This window comes from Chiloscyllium punctatum, chromosome 22 (genome assembly GCF_047496795.1).
Source record: "Chiloscyllium punctatum isolate Juve2018m chromosome 22, sChiPun1.3, whole genome shotgun sequence".
In the NCBI taxonomy this organism is placed as follows: domain Eukaryota; kingdom Metazoa; phylum Chordata; class Chondrichthyes; order Orectolobiformes; family Hemiscylliidae; genus Chiloscyllium; species Chiloscyllium punctatum.
The window spans coordinates 17,656,990-17,679,342 of record NC_092760.1 but is presented as its reverse complement, the minus strand read 5'-3'; the positions used below and the strand labels follow the sequence as shown (position 1 = coordinate 17,679,342).

General features: G+C 40.6%; 1 protein-coding gene across 3 annotated transcripts in view; it reads right to left on the bottom strand.

Annotated features, from left to right (window-relative positions):
- Nucleotides 1-22,353, bottom strand: part of LOC140493432 (astacin-like metalloendopeptidase) — a 196,017-nt gene that overhangs the window by 50,782 nt on the left and 122,882 nt on the right. For all 3 annotated transcript variants that reach the window (XM_072591861.1, XM_072591859.1, XM_072591860.1), the window contains 3 exons: nucleotides 20,473-20,654; nucleotides 1,825-1,906; nucleotides 439-566 (listed from right to left, as the gene is read on the bottom strand). In XM_072591861.1, the coding sequence (XP_072447962.1) occupies nucleotides 439-566; nucleotides 1,825-1,906; nucleotides 20,473-20,654 (392 nt within the window). The remainder of the gene's footprint in view (nucleotides 1-438; nucleotides 567-1,824; nucleotides 1,907-20,472; nucleotides 20,655-22,353) is intronic.

The window sequence follows — 22,353 nt, the reverse complement described above, 5'->3', positions numbered from 1 at the left end:
TAATACCAAGGTTTTTCTAATTAATTAATGGCTTTAATTCAGTATTTCTATATTTTTATGCATGTGTATGACATAAATAGTTTGGATTCTATTTGTTTCAAAATATTTCCTTTCCTTGGTTCTATTAATTTATTTTTTCTTTTATTCTATCTTGTCCTGTTTAAACTTTCCTATCATTTATTATCTCGCATCACTCTTGATGGTTCCTAGAAAAATAAACAAAGTCTCTGAACCACAATACCTTCTCTCAATAACTGCCTGAAATTGGGACTTTCCTGCATAGATTATTGTGGCGAGTAAATTTTTGTTTAATGTTCTGGCTCAAAATCATGTTGCAACATCAATAATTTTTGCCGCTTTTCGTTTATGACACAAGATTACAGTCACCATAGATGAACAACAAATATTTTGGAAAAATACATTTGTATTTAAACTTACGGCATTGATACAGCTTGATTATCTTTAAGACATCTAATTCAGAGAAACCCATATATTGTCCAATGTCCACATTTGGATCTGGTTTTGGCACAATGGTGGGTAAATCGAGACTTTTGGAAAAAACATACCTAAATCAAGAAATATAAATGTTAGTACCTTTGTTTGATTGGAACGTTAAGTGTTTTCTGTATTAAAAAGCAATGCTAACAACTTACACTTGATAATGCAACTAACACAGTATGTAGCAGGATGGAAGCTCTCTGTGCATACTGCATGCCAACAGTACTACAACCGCTCAGTATACTGCATGGTCAGCTCATTTGTGTAGTTTTACAGTGCATTGCAGTGTAACGTACTAAACATTCATTTTCTGAAAACTCATAAAAGTCTGCTCGTTGTACTTAAAACTGTTTTGCTACTAAAAGGCAAAATTCAATGTCCTATGGGTTGCTGCTGGCCAAAAACTGAACTGGACCAGTCACATAAAGGTTTACAAAATCATGAGGGGCATGGATAGGATAAGTAGATAAGGTCATTTCCCTGGGCTGGGGGAATCCAGAACTAGAGGGCATAGGTTTAGAATGAGAGGGGAAAGATATAAAAGGTACCTAAGGGGCAACGTTTTCACACAGAGGGTGGTACGTGTATGGAATGAGCTGCTAGAGGAAGTGGTGGAGGCTGGTACAATTACAGCATTTAAAAAGCACCTGGATGGTTATATGAATAGGAAGGGTTTAGAGGGATACGGGCCAAATGATCTGTTTCCGTGTTGTTCATCTCTATGACTCTATGAGTCTACGTACAGTAAAATTACAATAAGTCAAATTGCAGGCAGACCACCCTTGAACTCTTGTTAAGTGGAGCCTCAAACAGGCCAAGGAGACATGTCTATTAACATCAGCAGGTCTGACAGCATCTGTGAGGAGAAATCAGAGTTAATGTTTCTGGTCCGGTGACCCTTACTTTGAACTGATGGTAATTAGGAAAATGTTGGTTTATATGCAGAAGCTAGTGTGGGGCGAGGGGGTAAGGAGTAAACAATAGGTGGGGACAGAGCCCAAAGAGAGAGAGAAGGACAGTTGGAGAGACAAGGGAGTTGTTAAAGATCTGGCTGGAGGGTGAATGGCTGTTAATAGAAACAGTGATTGAGTGAATCGAGCCAAATGAAGAATGGGAATCTGTGAGACTGGGGACTTCAAAAAAATTATCCTTTCTCACCAACAATGTATCTTCATTCACATATTAGTTGAATATCCTTTTCAAGCATTACCAAAGTTACACAACATTACCACAGTGCTAATGAATAGCTGAGGTGCATTTTAATGAATTTCTTTAAGGTCACTTCTTTTATTTTCTTAATGAAATATAAAAAAAATCAGTACTTACCTTCCATAATGCATAACTGAAACATAATCATAAGCTGTAACCAAGTTATTGGATTTCTGTATTTTAAAGTTATTCTTAGCTTCTGTAAAAACATCAAATAAAACCAACATTCTAATTTGCACTAGCTTGTTACATAATGTTAGATATCACCACATAATGTCATTTTAGACAAGATATGTTTTGGAGATATTTCACCGTAAGTTACACTTTAAAATGAAATATATATATGGATATATTGTTTGATTTATAACATAACATAAACCGACCCAACTAACAGACAGCGCAGGGATAATGTTCTTCACTTTCATTGGAAAGAAATTACTTTCCCTGTCTCACCAGTTTATGTGTTAAGTCTCAATTAGACACTATTGCTATTGTAAATAAATTGGAGTTTTTTTGGAGTGGGGGAAGATGTCAGCTAGTCCAGTTAGCTAGATAACTACAGCAATACAAAGCCAAAGGCATGGTTCAATTCTGTGGCTGTGGTAATTCATGGAGGCCTGCCTCCTTAACTTATTCCACATTTGAGGAGTGGTTACTCTCATGCTATGTGTAATCAATTAGATTACTTACAGTATGGAAACAGGACCTTCGGCCACACCGACCCGCAACCCACCCAGACCCATTCCCCTACATTTACCCCATCACCTAACACTACAGGCAATTTAGCATGGCCAATCCACCTACCCTGCCCATTTTTGGATTATGGGAGGAAACCGGAGCACCCGGAGGAAACCCATACAGACACGGGGAGAACGTGCAAACTCCACACAGAGAGTCACCTGAGGCAGGAATTGAACCCGGGTCTCTGGCGCTGTGAGGCAGCAGTGCTAACCACTGTGCCACCGTGCCGTCCATAAACAAAACAGAAATCTGTTTCTCCTTAATGGAAAATGATGCCTACTGTCCTCTGTAGGCTATGACTCCATACTATCATAAATATAGTATGTAATGATATCCATTAATGTTACTACTGGACAAGTCAAAGCCCAGAATTGAGAACCAAACCAAAAACAGAAATTACTGGAAAAACTCAGCAGTTCTGGCAGCATCTGTGGAGAGTTACTGTTCCAGTTACCCTTCTTCAGAACTGATGGTAGCTAGGAAAAGATTAATATTTATATTGAAGATGGAGTGGGGGAGAGAAGTGTTAGGTGGAGATAGAGCCAACATAGAGAGTGAAACAGTTTTACAGACAAAAAAAAATTTAAAAGGTCAGCCTGAGAATGAATACCTGCAAATCGGGACACTTAGTAGCTGATAATGGGTTGTGTATGATAGCAGCCGATGTTATGACAAAGGCCTGGTGTGTAGGGGTTGGGGTAAGGACATGACCTCAAGCCCTAAAATTGCTGAACTTGATATTAAGTCCAACAGGGTTCCCAAGCAGAAAATGAGGTGCTATTTTTCCAGCTTGCACTGAGCTCCACTGGAGCATTGCAGCAAACCTGAGACAGAGATGTTGGCCACGGGACATTGAAGTGACAGGCAACTGGAAGCTCAGGGCCTTTTTTTTTAAAAGACAGAATAGAGGTGCTCTGTCTGCTCATTTGTCCAATAGAGAAAAATGTAAACTTGGAAGATGTGTTTGGGACCTTGGATGGTGAGGAGGGAGGGAGTAAATGGGCAGGTATTACTCCTTCTGCAATTACAGGGAAGATGCCGTGAGGCTATGGGGATGTGTTGGAAGTGAAGGAGGGTGTCCTGGAGGGAACGGTCCTGTGGAAGGCTGAAAAAGGAGGGAAGGGGAATATGTGTTTGGTGGTAGCATCCGCTGGAGATAGTGGAATTGGCAGTTAATGATCCTATGGATGTGGATGCCAGTGGCATGGTAGGTGAGGACAAGAAGACCCTATCACTGCTGTGGGAAGGGGTAGAGGGAGTGAGAGCCAAAGTGTAGGAGATGGATTGGACCTGGCTGAGGGCCCTGTCAACTACAATGCTGGGGAATTCTTGGTTGAGGAAAATGTTGACATTTTAGAAGTCCCCTTGTCAAACTTAGCATCATCAGAACAGATGCACCAGAGACAGAGGAACTTGGAGAATGGAATGGAATCTTTACAGGAAACAGGGTGTGGATTTGTAATCAAGGTAAGTGTAGGAGTCAGTGGGCCCGTAGTGGATGTGGGTTGCAGTCTATCCCAGAAACTGAAATAGATGTTGAGAAGAGAAGGGAGGAGTCAGAGGTGAACCAGGTGAAGGTGAGAGGGGTAGAAATTGGAAGTGAAATTGATAAACTTTTCCAGGATGATGGAAAGAAGCAGTGCTGATGACATCGATGATATACTGGAGAAAGAGTGGGAGTCAAAATAGGACTGGAACAAGAAATGTTCCAAGTTTCCTACAGAGAGAAAGGCATAATTGGGGCCCAAGCAGGTAGCCATGACTACACCATTGACCTGAAAGAAGTGGGAGGAGTTAAAACAGAATTTGTTCAGAGTGAGGATGAGCTCAGCCAGGCAGAGGAGGATGATAGTGGATGGGGACAGTTCAAGCCTTTTTTCCACAAGAAGACTGAGACAGCCTGGAGACCATCCTAATTGGGGATGAACGCATAAAAGGAATGCATGTCCAAGGTGATCAGGAGGCAGCTGCAGCCTGAAAACTGGAAATTCTGAAACTAATATAAAGCATCAGAGGAATCGGGGATGAAAATGGGAAGGGGTGGACAACATGAGAAAAAAAAAGAATCGAGTTAAGGTAGGAAGAGATTAGCTGTGTGGGGCAGGCTGTGTACATGGGGTCCTTTAACTTCTTCAGTAGTTGTTTTAGTATGATAGTAAGTTTGGGGGCTACCATGATGCCGAGGGGCCATAACACACAACAGCACCCTGGAACTACGAGAAGCCGAAGAGAAACACCTATACAACATATTCAGGAACAATGGTTACCCAATAAGCGCAGTGCACTGATGTCTACACAACAGACCAAAACGGGAAGACACAACGCATCTGGAGACTCTTTGCTCCCAGAACACTTACACTGAAGTCTTAGGCTTTCTCAGACTTTGAAAAATCTGCAGAATATTGGACAAACATTCATGGACTGCAAGTTCCACAAACTACACTGTTTTATTGAGATAACTTAAACCCTTAATAGCTCTGAATAATTTCCTTTGCATGATAAATTGTACTTATATTGGACCCCAGCCAGGAATCCTTCAATCCGAACCCAAAAGTTTACAATCATGGGTCCAGAAAGACTAGTCAATTTTTAAATACTTTCATAAAGATAAACCAATACTCATACATACTCTCAAAATGATATTAATATTTATATAAAAATCACACACCTTTCATCACAAGAGAGACATTAAATCAAACTTTGCCAAATCTCACATAGAAAGGTATCATTGGACATAGCGTGGGAAGAAGCAGGAAAATGAAAAAAAGAGATATTGTGTGGAAACTTATGGGGTGGGTTCTGAGTGACATGGGCTATGACAAGATTCATGACATAATTGGATGAAAAATCTGGCAAAGCCTATTTCAGGAGCAGGTCACTCCATCACTTATGCTTTTCACGAGCAGTGAACTGCTTACTAAATTTCCACATGCATTGTACAGGCTGCTCCTAATGATGCCAGTAAAACATGACAGGATCTACTTTTAAATGAAGACAAGCCAATTTTAATAAGACAAAGTTTACTGAGAAGGACCAAACCTAGAGGTTTAATTTAGGCTTTTTATGTATTTGTTTACCTACCTGAACAACTCTAATGAATTTGGTGCCTCATCTGGAGGACAAAGAAACAATCCCCATGTAAGTTGCTTTTCCTGCGAAAACGCAGTTTTGATATTAAATAATCAATACTCCCATGCTTTATTGTTCACAAAACAAAAAAAGCTTAAATGTTGCTGCGGCCTTCTGTGAATTTATCCTTTGAGTCTGACTTTGCAGTCTTTCTTCAAAACCTCATGCCACTAGCCTTACTTTCGCCTGATAAGTTCAATCAAGAGACACCTTGCCCCATACTTGGCTCCTCTTGGTGCACCTCAAATTCTCTATAGCTCCCTTGTTGTTTGGCATCTTTTATGAACCTGCCTTTCAGTTTGTTCATGGCCAAAAACTGCCTGGTCACATGAACTTTTGGTATATTCCTGGATTATATTATATTTCTCGCCCTTGTTAAACAAACAAATCTATCTTGCCTTCCATCTCCTTTAGGACTATGACCTCCCTTCCCTCTTAACAGGATTTCTTTCTGTGGTTCAAGATCAACTCCTTGGGACATGTGTACTCCCGAACTGGTTGAGTTTACACTACTTTTCTTGCCTTTCATCTTTGCACTCCATGGTCCTGTTCCAGGGCATGAACCACCTGCCCCTCATCTTGTAGATTCATCCAACTTTTACATTTTCCAGTGGCCTTCCCTATTTCACTTCGAATAATCACATTTCTCTATTGAGTGTTGTTTCTGGTAAGTATTTGGCTTTGGTATCCAGTTTTGTCAGTTGTCCTTTGGAAGTAATGGGCTCATACTGACCATCTGAACTGACCTATCCATAAGCAGACATACTGCTAATACCTGCACATCTGTGGATTGTGGGAAGAAACTGGAGCACCCAGAGGAAACCCATGCAGACACGGGGAGAATGTGCAAACTCTACATAGACAATTGGGAGGCCGATTCCAAGGCTTGACTCAAACCCAGGACCCTGGCGCTGTGAGGCAGCAGTGCTAACCACTGAGCCATCATGCTGCCCTGAGGCTCCCAAATAGAACTAGCATATCTATATATCATTGAAACTGTGACTGGGCAATTCTTTAACTATCATTCAGTTTTACCAGAACCAACCAGACTGTTTAATAAGATTTAGTAAAGGATAAAGCAGCCTCCTGGATATCTATGTCACTGACTGATGTGAAACTACTGAAGAGCCTCTGCAGGAGTGTGCCATTTGAGTGCCCACTCAAAAAGTATATTGAAAAAGTGCCTCCTGTAACAGAACAGGTGAGGAAAGGACCCATATCAAGCAGTTAGAGACAGAGCTAGATTCCTTGGAGCTGACTGGAATTGATTCTTGCTCTATTTCAGAGAAATGTCACCTGTTTGATGAGAATCTGTGATATGGTTAGGTTCCTTCCTACTCTTAAAATTTAGCCTAGTTCATTTTGACAACAGTTCATAAATTAATAGTAGAGTTAATAAAATATATAAAAGACAACACAAGTATGTGAACATGATTAAAATTTATTAACGATGGCAGTTGAGGCGATGCGTCTCTGCAATTGTCCAATAGGTTTCAGGATGGCCAGCATGAGGGTAGGGTTGATCAGGGATAGTGGAGGGAACTTGTACCTGGAGTCGGAGGAGGGAGAGGAGGTCCTTAATGAATACTTTGCTTCAGTATTCACTACTGAGAGGGACCTTGATGTTTGTGAGGAGAGCGTGAAACAGATTGCTAGCTCAACAGTTTGATGCTAAGAAGGAGAATGTGCTGAAATTTTTGAAACATAAGAATAGATAAGTTTCCTGAGCCAGCTGGGATATACCCAAGGTTGTTACAGGAAGTGACGGAAGAGATTGCTGCACATTTGGCGACAATCTTTGCATCCTCACTGTCCACTGGAGTAGTGCCAGATGATTGAAGGATGGCAAATGTTATTCCCTTGTTCAAGAAAGGGAATAGGGATAATCCTGGGAACTACAGGCCAATCAGTCTTACGTTTGTGGTGGGCAAATTATTGGAGAGGATTTTGAAAGATTTAGCATAGCTCGATTAGAGATAGTCAGCATGGCTTTGTGTGGGGCAAGTCATGCCTCAAAAACCTTTTTGAATTCTTTGAGAATGTGGCAAAACACACTGATGAAGGCAGAGCAGTAAATGTGGTGCACATGGATTCTAGCAAGGCATTTCATATGGTTCCCCGTAGTAGGCTCATTCAGAAAGTAAGGAGGCATGGGATTCAGGGAAATCTGGCTGTCTGAATACTGAATTGGCAGACACATAGAAGACAAAGGATGGTAGGAGATGGAAAATATTCAGCCGGGAGCTTGGTGAGCAGTGGTGTTCCGCAGGGATCGGTTCTGAGACCTCTGCTCTTTGTGATTAGTTTAAATAACTTGGATGAGAAAGTGGAAGGGTGGATTAGTAAGTTTGCCAATGACACAAAGGTTGGTGGATTGGTAGATAGTACGGAGAGCTGTTGTAGATTGAAATGGGACATTGATAGGATGCAGAACTGGGCTGGTAAGTGGTAAACAGAATTCAACCCGGACCAGTGTGAAGTGATTCATTTTGAAAGGTTGAATTTGAATGCAAAATACAGGGTTTAATGCAGAATTCTTGACAGTGTGGAGGAACAGAGGGATCTTGGGGTCTATGTCCATAGATCCCTCAAAGTTGCCGCCCAAGTTGATAGAGTTGTTGAGAAGGCATATTGGGGGGGGCGCGGTGTTGAGTTAATGAGGCACGAGGTTACACTGCAGCTCTACAGAGCCTTTGTTAGACCACACTTGGAATATTGTGTTCAGTTCTACTCACCTCATTATAGGAAGGCTGTGGAAGCTTTACAGAGGGTGCAGAAGAGATTTACCAGGATGCTGCCTGGACTGGAGGGCATATCTTTTGAAGGTTGAGGGAGCTAGGACTTTTCTCATTGTAGTGAAGAAGGATGAGAGGTGACTCAATACAGGTGTACAAAATAATGAGAGGCATAGATAGAATGTATAACCAGAGACTATTTCACAGGTCTATCACGAGGGGGCATAATTTTAAGGTGATTGGAGGAGATGTGGTGGTTGTATGGAATGCACTGCCAGTAGTGGTATTCAAGTAAGATACATTAGGGACATTTAAGCGACTCTTGGTTAGGCACACAGAAGACAGGATAATGAAGGGAATTAGATTAGATTACTTACAGTGTGGAAACAGGCCCTTCAGCCCAACAAGTCCACACCAACACACAACCCACTCCTCTACATTTACCCCTTCACCTAACACTACAAACAATTTAGCATGACCAATTCACCTAACCTACACATTTTTGGACTGTGGGAGGAAACCAGAGCATCCGGAGGAAACCCACGCAGAGAATGTACAAACTCCGCACAGTCAGTTGCCTGAGGCAGGAATTGAATCCAGGTCTCTGGCACTGTGAGGCAGCAGTGCTAACCACTGTGCCACCGTGCCGTCCACGGTATGTGGGTTAGTTTGATCTTAGAGTAGGATAAAAGGTTGGCACAACATCAAGGGCTGAAATGAAGGGCTCTAACACTATTTTCAAAGGGGGAGTCCAGTTGGTGTCAGGATTCATGACATCTACTCAGGATCACTCACTATTTTACCAAATAGGCCTTTCTCACTGCATAATACCCAGTCTAAGATGGCCTGTTCTCTGGTAGGATCCTCAACATATTGGTCCAGGAAACTATCCTATACACACTCTAGGAATTCCTCCTCTATAGTATTGAGACTAATCTGATTTGCTGAAATCTATATGCAGATTAAATTCACCTATAATTACGGATGTCCTTTTACCGCAGGCATTTCTGATTTCCTGTATAATATCATTCCCAACATCACCACTACAGTTTAATGTCCATGTAGCGCCCCTACTGTTTTTTATCCTTTGGTACTCCTCAATTCTCTCCACAAAGATTCTACACTGTTTGAATGAATACCTTGTCTCAATATTGTTTATATTCTATATATCCAGTAATGGAATTCCACTGCCTTTGCCCTTTTGCTTGTCCTTCCTAAATAATGAATAACTCTGGAAATTCAGTTTCCATCCTTGGTCACATTGCAATCACATCTCTGTCATCTCAACTCTATTATACCCATTTAGATCTATTTGCCTGATGAATTCGCCCACTTTATTTCAATTGCTCCATGCATTCAGAAACCAAGCTTTAAGGCTTGACCTTTAAATGTTCCTTGTTCCATTCCTACTACTTTTTATTTTACTGTAGCCTTATTTGATTCTGGTCTTTGACTCCTCTGCTGATCATTTCTTTAATGCCCCTTTCTGTCTTTTGTTCTTTGTCCTTGATTTCTCTTCCTTTGACTTCTCTCATAGGTTCCCAACCCCTTGTCAATTTAGTTTATGGTCTCCCCAATCATTCTGGCAAATACTCTCCTAGGGTATCAATCCCATTTCACACAGGTATAATCCATCCAGTTTGTACTGATTCCACCCCCGCCCCCAAACCGGTTCCAATGTCCCAGAAACTGTCTCCCTCACACCATCTCTTTAGTCACATGTTCATGTGATATATCCTGCTATTGCCACTGACAAGCAGGAGGCACTGGTAGCAATCCTGACATCACTAGTTTTGAGGTTCTACTTTTTAGCTTGCTTCCTAATTCCCTGTGTCCTACTTTTAGGACATCATCCTTTTTTAAAAAACTATTGTTGATACCAATGTGTACCATGACCATTGACTGTTCACTCTGACTCTTGAGGACATCCTTGACTCTAGCACGAGGGATGCCATAAGCATCCTAGAGTCTCATTTGCAACTACAGAAGCACCAATCTATCCCCTATAGAATGGAATCACCTATGGCCACTGCATTTCTATACGGTTTGCTCCTCACCTGAGCAGCAAAGCCAACTCCAACTGAAGTAGAACAAATTTGGCTATTTGCTGTTTTCCCCTGAGTGACCATTTGCCTCAATATTATGAGTGGCACAGTGGTTAGCACTACTGCCTCACAGTGCCAGAGACCTGGGTTCAATTCCCACCTCAGTCAACTGTCTGTGTGGAGTTTGCACATTCTCCCTGTGTCTGTGTGGATTTGCTCTGGTTTCCTCTCAGTCCAAAAATGTGCAGGTTAGGTGAGTTGGCCATGCTAAATTGCCCGTAGTGTTAGGTGTAGGGGAATGGGTCTGGTGGGTTGCTCTTCGGAGGGTTGGTGTGGGCTTGTTGGGCCAAAGGGCCTGTTTCCACACTATAAGTATCTATAGTGTATCTATTTTTTAGAGGAATGGCCACAGGGGATTTTTGCTCTGTCTGCCTGGCCCTCTTTCTCTGCCTGGTGGTTACCCAGTCCCTTTCTGTCTGTGCAAGCTTAGCCTATTTGTGCTACCTACAAATTTTTCAGCTTTGGGGATGATGCAGTGTCCCCAGCTGCTGCTCTAGCTTCAAAATCCAGGCTTCCAGGAGCTGTCGCTAGAGAAACTTGCTGCACACGTGCTGATTAGAAATGTGCAGTTTCCCACACTGAACAGGATATCCCATTAAATTAAACCATTTGGAAAATGCTTCATATCAAACAGCAATTCCTCTAAGGCCATTCTTCCCTGTTTCTTGTTACTATTGAATATATTGAATACCTTTGAAACCATAAGCAAAAACATCACAAACTGTAAGCATGAAAAGTTGTAAATATGTAAGCTAGCTCGCTGAGCTTGAAGGTTTGTTTTCAGACGTCTCACCACCATACTAGGTAACATCATCAGTGAGTGTATATGGTGAAGAGCTGCTGGTATGTCCCACCTCTCTCTTTGTTGGCCTTCGCCTGTCCTAGGATGGATGTGTTGTCCCATGTATGTATAGAAACTAGTGATAGTGGGTCATGTCTTTTGGTGGCCAACTGGTGTTCATGTAACCTGGTGGCAAGTTTCCTGCTAGTTTGTCTGAGAAGTGTTTTTTGCAGTTCTTGCATGGTATCTTGTAAATGATGTTAGTTTTGCTGGTGGCATATATTGGATCCTTTAGGTTCATTAGTCGCTGTTTAAGTGTGTTGGTAGGTTTATGGATACCATGATGCCAAAGGGTCTGAGCAGTCTGGAAGTCATTTCTGATATGTCTTTGATGTAAAGTAATGTGGTTATATATTTTGGTTGCGTTGTGTCTGCTTGTTTGGGTTTGTTTCTGAGGAATCGGCGGATTGTGTTTATTGGGTACCTGTTTTTCTTGGGTACCTGTTTTTCTTGAAAACGTTGTGTAAATCTGTTTCTTCTGCTTTTTGGAGTTCTTGGGTACTGCAGTGTGATGTAGCACATTGAAATAATGTCTTGATGCAGCTCCGCTTGTGGATGTTGGGATGATTGCTTCTGAAGTTAAGTATTTGGTCTGAGTTTGTTGTTTTTCTGTAGATCCTGGTTTGAAGCTCTCTGTTAACTCTACGCTTAACTGTCACGTCTTGCAATGGGAGTCTGTTGTCGTTCTCCTCCTCTTTTGTGAATTTGATGCCTGTCAGGATATTGTTGATGGTGTTGTATGTTTCCTCTAATTTGTTCAATTTTGTGATGACAAAGGCGTCATCTATGTAGTGGACCCAAAGTTTGGGTTGGATAGATGGGAAGTCTCTGCATTACTGCTTCCACTATGAGCCCTGATGTTGGTAATCCCATGGGTGTTCCATTGATATGTTTGGAGGTTTTGTTATTGAATGTGGAGTGGGTGATGAGGAACAGGTCCACTAGCTTGAGGACCTTATCTTTGTTGATGAGGTTGGTGCTGTCATGTGTTTGTGGTCCTGGTTTTCCCGGTAGTGATGCCAGTGTTTCTTTGGCCAGTTTGATGTTAATTGGTGTGAAAAGGGCCGTAACGTCAAAGGAGACCATTATTTAGTCCTCTTCGATCTTGGTGTCTTTGGTGTTGAGGAATTCTTGGGTGAGTGAATGGAGTGGCGTCAATCTTCAATTATGTGTTTTAGTTTTTGGTGGAGTTCTTCGGCTCGTCTGTATGTAGGTGCACCAGGTAGGGACAGTATGGGTCCGAGAGGGGGTCCTGGTTTGTGTATATTTGGTGATCCATAGAAGCATGGTATGTTGGATCCATCTGGTTTCATGTTTTGGAAGTCTGTCCTGATTTTTTAAGTGTCAGTATCTTCAAATAGAGCATTTGATTTTTTAAAGTAGTCAGATTATTTTAAAATAACGGTCATGCATCCCTTCCTTGTTGGTAGGATAATGAATTTTTTTGTCTTTTTTAAGTTTTTCTAAGGTTTTATTTTCTTGAAATACTTATCCTACCTGCAGACAAGGGACGCGTGACAGTTATTTTAAAATAATCCAATAATCTGGGGACAGCACGGTGGCTCAGTGGTTAACACTGCTGCCTCACAGCCCCAGGGTCCCAGGCTCGATTCATCCTTGGGTGACTGTGTGGAGTTTGCACATTCTGCCTGTGTCTGTGTGGGTTTCCTCCAGGTGCTCCGGTTTCCTCCCACAGTCCAGAGATGTGCAGGTTAGGTGAATTGGCCATAGCGCTAGGTGTATTAGTCAGAGTGAAATGGGTCTGGGTGGATTACTCTTCGGGGGGTTGGTGTGGACTGGTTGGGCTGAAGGGTCTGTTTCCACACTGTAACGAAGCTAATCGAATCTAATCTATTTTAAAAAGGCAAATGTTCTACTTGCAGATACTGACACTTACCAGCAGGTGGCGATAGACCTGACCCCCCCCACCCCCCCACAGTTATTAAACAGAATCCCATCCTTTTTAACAGCACTTAAAAAACCAGGAGAATTAAACATGACAGACTTCCAAACCATAACCAGATGGATCCAACACCCCACGCTTCCATGGATCACCAAAAATACACAAACACCCCCAACATCCCCCCAACCTCCTGCCGACCCATACTGTCCCTACCTGGTGCACCTACATACAGACAAGCCGAAGAACTCCACCAAAACCTAAAACACATAATTGAAGATTGATGCCACTCCAATCTAATGTGGGCTGGGTGCTAGCAAATGGAACTAGATTGGGTTGGGATATCTGGTTAGCATAGACTAGTTGGACCGAATGGTCTGTTTCCATGCTGTACATCTCTATGACTATGACAATGACTATGAACTGCAAAAAAAATTACATCAGACAAACTAGCAGGAAACTTGCCACCAGGTTACATGAACACCAACTGGCCACCAAAAGACATGACCCACTATCACTTGTTTGATACATACAGACAAAGAAGAACACCACTTTGATGGGACAACATGAAACAAAGACACGCACGAGAATTCTTAGAGGAATGGCATTCTAACCAAAACTCCATCAATAAACACATCGATTTAGACCCTATCTATGTTCCCCTGAAAAAGCAGCAACGGAAATGGCATCACCTACCTTAAGAAACCAAGGCCTATAAAGAGAGAGGTTGGAGAAACCATTAGCACAGCACTGGAGATCTCACTGATGACGTTATCTAGTATGATGATGAAACGTCTGAAAACAAACCTTCAAGCTCAGCGAGCTAAGTCACGTACTTGTCATCAACCTGAGCTACAAAATCTTCTCAAAAGTAGCCAGAAGTTTTAAATATTTGCCTAACATTTACTACTAAGCAATCAACTCTCTCTGCCTTGAAGCCTCTGATCCTGCAGTCAGATAAGACGACTCCAGTTTTCCTGTGATGTCACTTTTCGCTTCCTTTTAGTAAGCAGGACACTCTTCCCTGACTGCTTCAAGGCAATGCTGATTGCGAGGACACTTCCAGGATGTTTCTCTACAAGTGGCATTTACCACCGACCATCCCATCTCACCAGTCTGTCGTATCCTCCTGTAATCAAAGGCTAGCCTCCTGGTTACCACCCCACTAATTTTTGTATCATCCCTAAACTTACTGGTCAGCCCTCCAATAATCAAGAATAAACTTTAATCTAGAAAATGATCCTCCTACTTGATTATTGGTGCCAAAATATCTTATCTCTATTCACCTAGCTAACTGTCTTTGGCCATAATTATTTTGAACAGATAACACTGTTACATGTTATGCGCAAAAGCCCTTCATCAGGAATACCTGTACCAGTATTCCTGATGAAGGGCTTTTGTCCGAAATGTCAATTTTACTGCTCCTCAGATACTGCCTGAACTGCTGTACTTTTCCAGCACCAGTCTAATCTAGACTCTGGTTTCCAGCATCTGCAGTCATTGTTTTTACCCACTGTTACATGTTATTAACCCCCATCCAGGCCTCCAGCAGGATCCCATTGGCCCAGAGGCCTTCCTACTTTTGGCTCAATTCAGAGCTGTTCTCATTTCCTTTTTTCTAATTGTTAGCTAGGTGGAAGCAATTCTTTGGACTGCCTTTCTGTCCTTCCAATTATTTACTCCGGTGCATTTAACAGCTCCTGGAAGGAGGAAGCCCCCATAATTCATTGATTGTGAGTACATTCCCTGCATTATCATTAATTATCTGACATGTTTCACATCTTTAACTGCTCCCTCCTCTTTTTTCACAATTCTGAATACCTGCCACAGCTTTATTTTTGCTTCGGTGAACTCAAGTCTGTCGTATACTGTATCACTCCATCCTTCATCCGCTAATCCTCTCTATATTTGTCCATTTCCATTGATCCCATCCTTGTGTGTGGTGAATTCTCTATTCTTCCCCAACCACATAAATATTGAGGTTGAAAAGCCCCTCCTGACCCTGCTCATTCTCAAGGCAACCTATACCTTCACTTTTCTTTGATTTGTGACCTTTCACCTCGAGACTGTACCATCCTACAGCAACACCCTGCAATATCCAGATTGCAATATGACTGTGACTATACCTTCTGCTGTGCAGTACAATATTCAGGCCCCAGACATAATTGTTCAATAGTACTGCTTATGCAAAATTTTAAAATAAAACAAAGGAACTGTGGATGCTGAAAATCAGAAACAAAACAGAAGTTGCTGGAAAATCTCAGCAGGTTTGGCAGCATCTCTGGAGAAAGATCAGTGTTAATGTTTCGGAATTGCCGACGCCCTTGACGCTAAAATTTCTGTGACACACCTTGTCATAACTCAATGGAGTAGCACACTGGAAAACAAATACCATTCTTCCCAGAATGGACATGAAAGCAAATGTTTTAAAGGAAACACGCAAAATTGCAAACTGATTTTTCAGCCACAGGTTGATAGGAAGCACAGACCAGGTTTCTGCACTATTTATTGCAATCAATTAGATTCTAGCTTAAGGTAAAATTGAATTAAGTAAACTCTACAAATTAAAACTTTGAACGCTTTATAAACTAACCAATCCTGACCCCTTCCCCCCACCAACACACACACATACACACTCCCAAAAAAAGACATGAGAGGAGGTGAAATTGGAGAACAGTTTTGCAAAAGACACAGGATGGCTGGTCCACTTGTGAAAAGTCTCTGATTTATTTGCAGTATCTGCTGAAGGAAAGGTCAACTAGTTTTCTTCAGGTTTGAGAGGGTTTATTGCAGAGAACTGAGATGGTTTTTTTGACTGCTGTAAATCCGGTTTCTTTTCTGGTCTGACTAGCTTCTTAGCGTCTTGTTCACAAGACAGTGATCCAAGCTTTTCAGCTACTGATGACTAAGCACATTGTTGTTGGCAGGCAAAGGACCTTTGTCATTGATAACTGATCCCTCGTCTGCAAACCAATCAGGTTTGCTGGTAAACAATTCCTCAGCTCCAATTCATCTGCACGTGATTGGAACCCACACCTACAACAGCAGGGTACACAGGAGGATTCACAATAGGTATCAAACTCCTTACATTCAAAGCATGCAGTTATCCCTGGTTTTAAAAGATCCTTCTCATTTTTGTCTAGTTTTAGGTTTCACAAAAAAAATAAGACAACACTGGTTTTACATCTGCACAGCCATCAGACCAAACAACAGGGTAGGGAAGAAATGTTCCATCTTGTCTACCTTTCCGTGGACAAAGCCTCACTCTTCTCCTCCTTTCTGCATGATGCTCCCTCCTTTGAGCTGCCTTTGCATCCTGCCCTTAGGCCCAACCTGTCTCGATTCTGAGCCATTCTTGCTCCGCCCTGACCCATAGACTCAGCTAGTCTCTTCTCCTTGTCTCTTGCACTGCACTTGGAGGACCAACACTGCAACTCTATCATTAATCTTGATTTTATGTTCTATCACTAGAAGAACAAAGCATTACAAATTTACTCTAATGTTCAGGAAGAAGCCAAGCTCATCAAACGTATACTTCTTACACACAAGTTTATGAAGACATATATTTCTCTAAATGGATAGAATTTAGCTGGGTCAGTGCACTTGATTCCAACTAGTCGTGCTTTTAATGAAGTGTAAGCAGAAAGTCCAACCTAACTTTTAAGATTAGACAATGTAAACAACAAAATTCCAACTCATGTCAAGATTTTACATTTTGGACTTGTGTTCAACTAAATTCCCCATGCACCAATTTGTTTCGGTTCCCCCAGGACTGGTAGATTCCACCTATAGTATTGTTGGTTAACTGATATGCCTTCCAGAGCTTATTGGATCAGGTATACATAAGCTATGAAGGATAAATGTGAGGCTGGGAACATTGATTACGATATTAGAGTGAAGTGGTGCATTTGGATATTGGACCTGTGTCTTGAGTGCGATTACTGAATGAGAAAGATGTGGCGTACTCAGCAGCATAACAGCTGCTGTTGTGGGATATTTCACATAAAGGTGTATAAACCAACACTGACCACCTATTGTAAGGTGGTTAGATTTCTTGACACAATTGTTAGCGTCTTGTGTACAGCCAGAGAGATTGACCACAAGTAGCATCAAGGCTTCTAGGTGATAGAGATGTTCTCTTCTCAACTTTCCAAGCAACAGGTGGTGCTGCAACTTGCACTTTAAATTTCAACTATTGTTTCCTACACAATACAGGTAGCATGGTGGCTCAGTGGCTAGCACTGTTACCCCCCAGCACCAGGGACCTGGGTTTGATTCCAGCCTTGGGCAACTGTCTTTGTGGAGTTTGAACATTCTCCCAGTGTCTGCATGGGTTTCCTCCAGATGCTTTGGTTTCCTTCCACAGTCCAAAGATGTGTAGGTCAGGTGAATTGGCCATGCTAAGTTGCCCAGTGTTCAGAGATGTGTAGGTTAGGTGCATTAGTCAGGAGACATGTAGACCAATTGGGATGGGATAATAGATCTAGGTAGATACCCTTCGGAGGGTCGGTGTGGACTTGTTGGGCCAAATGGCCTGTTTCCACACTGTAGGGATTCTACGATGAATAATAGTGACTACACTTCTCTAGTACTTAATTAGCTAAATAGCATCTTCAGACTTCCTGAGGTTTTGAATGATGTAAAGAAATACAAGCATTTCTGTTTTCTTTCTTTAGTTCTCCTACCTAAAGATACATTTAAATTATAAAATTTTATTTTTTCTTCTCAGTAGAAGAAAGACTTGAATTTATACAATATTATTCATGACCTCAGCAAATATTCTGCAGCCAAGGAGACATCTATGAAATTTAGTCACTATCGTAAAATGCAGGAAATTCATAAGTCAATTTGTGCCCAGCAAGAACCAATAACAGCAATGATGATGGCCAGACAATCTATCTGCAATGTTTGTCAAAGGCTAAATATTAGCCAGAACACGAATAGAACACCCTGTACATCACTGAAATATTTTATGCTTATTTAAGAATGGAAACAGATGTGATTTTTGTTTATAAATCATTCACAGGATGAAGGAGTTACTGGCTAGGCCAATATTTATTGTCCATCCCAAAGAGTAGTTAAGAGTTGACCATATAGTTGTGGGTCTGCAGTCACACGTAGACCAGACCAGGGAAGAATGGCAGTTTCCTTCCCTAAAGGACAGTGGTGTACCAGATGGTTTTTCTAACAATCAGCAATGGTGTCGTGCTCATCATCATCCCTTAATCCCAGATTTCATCAAATTCAAATTCCACCATCTGCCATATGAGGATTTGAACCCAGATCCCAGAACATTGTCTGGGTCTCTGGATTAATAGTCCACAACAATACTAGACCATCGCCTCCCCATCTGATCTCATTTGAAAGACAACATATAGATCATAGCATGCCCTGAGCTTGACGAGGATTTTTTTTCTTTAATCAAACCACCTTTAAATATGATAATACATCCCAAACATGTCACAGGACCATTATAAAACAAAATCAGACACCAAGCCAAAAAAGAAGTTATGAAGAAACTGGCCAAAAGCTTGATATCATTCTAGCTGATGTTAATACTGGACAAGACAGATTCCCAGAGACATTTGACTTGATAGGTCAAAACTTTGTGATTATTTTTTAAAAAATTATTATTGGACATATGTTGAAGAATCTGCCAGTGTACTTTTAGCACAAGCGATTAAATGCTTATTACAAAAGATAAACTTGAATCACGTTATAGCAAAGGACTGAAAGGATTGCACTACAAACATCAGAAAAAGACTGAAATCTACACTATTCTTTCCATTCCAGTGATATCCTTATACACCAGAACTGTAGCAAAGATTTACCACTATCTCTACACCAAAGCTTGTTGCTCAGACTGGCATAAATGCAACGAGTTTTCTTCCAATAAATGTTTGCATTCATCAGCAGCCTTTATTCTAATTTATTTTAAACCAGTTGTGTACCTCCGAGGCCTGTACATGGCAGTGTCTTCCAGACTCAGAACATCACCATGCCAATTGCCATGCATGGAATATTGGAATGGGGTTGTGCTTGCGCAGCTTTGAAGAAACATTGCTTGCCAAATGCTTTTCTCTCAATAGTATACCCCCAAGATACCTAAACCAAACTGGAAACTAAACTCACCAATATTTTAACTTCAGAGCAAACACAAGTTTTCTAAACTCAAGTTGAGGTTTTGCATTTTGTCACACCCCACACTAATTTGCTGACTTTTAAAAGTTTCTGTCTGTGTGTGACCCTGGACCTTCGACAGTAGGCAGGAGCACATGCATTTTTTTCAATCTTTTTCTTTATTGCACTAAACCCTCATTGCTTCACCTCAAAGTCTGTAGATTTAGACATTAACAAGCGCCTTAAAAGAAGAAAATGTAGCTAAAAGGGCAGAGAAGTTTAGAGAGAGAACTCCAAGGCTTACAGTTTAGCAGCAAAAGGCATAGCTATAATAATGGAACTCAACACTCAAGTGGGCACTCATGTAAGCATGGCTGTCTCATTGATTTGAGGGATGGGTCAAAGCTACAGACTTCGTTAGGGTGAAGCCATGGAAGGAGTTAAAAATAAGAAAATGAATTGAGGTATTGCTTAACCAGGAGTCAATGTAACTCAGCGAGCAAGAAATGATAGGTTAACATCTCTTGGCATGATTAATTCCCACAGATAGAACAATTTTAGATGACCTCAATATATGGAGGGTGACTGTGGGTGTGCAAATTATATTTTTAATAGTCAAGACTAGACAAAGTAAAAATTTAAATGAGTTTCAGCAGATGAACAGACAGAAATCAATTGAAAGGATGTTAGAGGTACCTGAGAAATTACATGCATTTGTGATTGAAATGGGACAATTTATTCACCACAGTTACAATTAGTCCAGTATAGTCTCAGACAAGAGTGATTCAAACGGGAAGGTTGGAGTTGGTAGCTGGGGAAAAGGTTTGGAATTGGGACTGAGGACAATAGCACTAGTGTTTGCAACATTAAACTGGAGAAAATGTCTGCCCATCTAATACTGTCTGAGAAGCAGGCTAATTAATTAGCAACAGAAGAGTTATGAGAGATGGTGTTTTGCCACTTTATTATCTGCCCACAGCTTCTGGCCTCCACATTTGTTTTCTCTTTCTTGGTTTTTGTGATACACCCATTTTCTCCATACAATCTTTGTAAGCACAGTAAGGTCAAATCTGTAGACATTTACTTTAGACTCAATATATAGTTCATTAAAGTAAAGCTGAAAAAGATTGTGCAGATCTGGTGCTACATTCCTGCTGGAATTGAAAGATATTTCTGAAGTTTTCATCTTCTTACCTTTTTTAATATTCTCCATTTTAAGCTCAACATAGTCGTCACGATCAGTTCTACAATTTTCATGATAAAAACCAAGTGCATGCATCAACTGATGCTGTATTATACCAACTTGCACACAGTGGGGTTTTTGCAGAGAAATTTCTTGTGCTCTTTGTTTTCCTGGCCCTACATAGGACCAGCATCTAGGAAAAATGATGTTTTAAAGTAATTTCTCTCTAAAATATTTCAGCTTATATCTTGACATCAAAATCTAAGTGTACAGTGATAACACACATTTCTAACTCTTCAGCAACTCTTTCAATTTTACACATGTATTTTGTGACAATTTGTCAGATTTTCATTCTTTAAAAAAGAACTATTTTCACCCATTAAATATGGAACAAAAAAAATTCATTACTTTCAACCACTATTACAAGCTCTTCAAATCGTACTGAATTCAAACCAATTCTGCCCCATGCTGTTACATCAGGTCCAAATTCCTTCAATACTATACTAGCCAATTCCTATCCTTCACTAATTAGAACTACCATATAGCTCTATGTTAACTAAGAACACTTCAGCACAAGAATCCTTCAGCCCACCATGACAGCTCCAACACATGATGCCTTTTTAAACAAACATTATTTTGCCTCTGTATTCATTGCCTATTCGTATATCTGTCAAGATACCTTTTAAAAGTGACTATTGTATCCACCTCCACTACTTTTTCTGGCAGCGCACTCCAGGTACTTATCATCTTCTGTATAAAAGGCGTACCTCTCACCTCTCCTTTAGACTTACCCCCTTTTACCTTAAACTTATATCCCCTAATAACTGACATCTCTTCCCTGAGAAAATGACTATCCATTCTGTTATGCCTTTCATAATTTTATAAACTTCTGTTAGGTAGATGTTCATCTGTTTTTCTCTTTTAACTAAACCTCTGTTTCACATCTTTTCCCCCCATCTTTAAACAATCCATAAATAACTCTTCTTTACAATTTGTATGACTAATAGGCATATTAGTCAATGTGCCTAATATCTTTTTCTTTAATGTGACATTAGTTTATTTCTGATTAATAGTTTAATGAATCCCATTTAAAAACTGCTTTACAGTGAGGACATTTAGGAATTCAGGTTTACTTGTTGCTGAGGTGGGACTTTCATGAAAGAAATTACTCATTTACTTTATCTAAAAACTAAAATATGCTTAAGAATAAAAAAGCTTATACATGTAAATCGTAGCACTTCTGCCTAATCCAGTAATGATTCACGTTTCTTCCATCCTCTTCCATTGGGCAGAAGATGCAAAAGTTTGAAAACATGCACCAACAGATTCAAGAACAGCTTCTTCCCCACAGTTATCAGACATATGAACGGACCTTTGATATATTCATGTTGATCTTTCTCTGCACATTCTCTGTAGCTTTAACACTATATACTGCATTCTATTACCCTGATGTACTTATGTAAGGTATGATTTGCCTAGATTGCATGCAAAACAATACTTTTCTCTGTATCTTGGTACATGTGACAATAAAAAGTCAAATCAAGGTTGCACTAGAGAAGAGCTGTCTCAGTTTTAAATGGATGAAAGCGCAACAATATAAGATGTAACGAAAAATTAGTAGAATAGGTAATTTGGAAGTAGTGACATAAAAACACCAATTTTGAGCTTCTCAAACCTATGGGTTGTTGGAAAAAGGGAAATGAAAGGTACTTAAGAATTCCTGTGTTAACATTTTTGAAAACAATAGGGAAGAGTTTTACTTTTACTGATCATCAGAGTAGAGTGCAGAGAAGAAATTTCAGTCAAGATAATGATTAAAAAATTACACAACTCGCTTCATTTCCCTTCCATTAATTTAAATGAAATGAAAATCATAAAGATTTTGTTCAGAG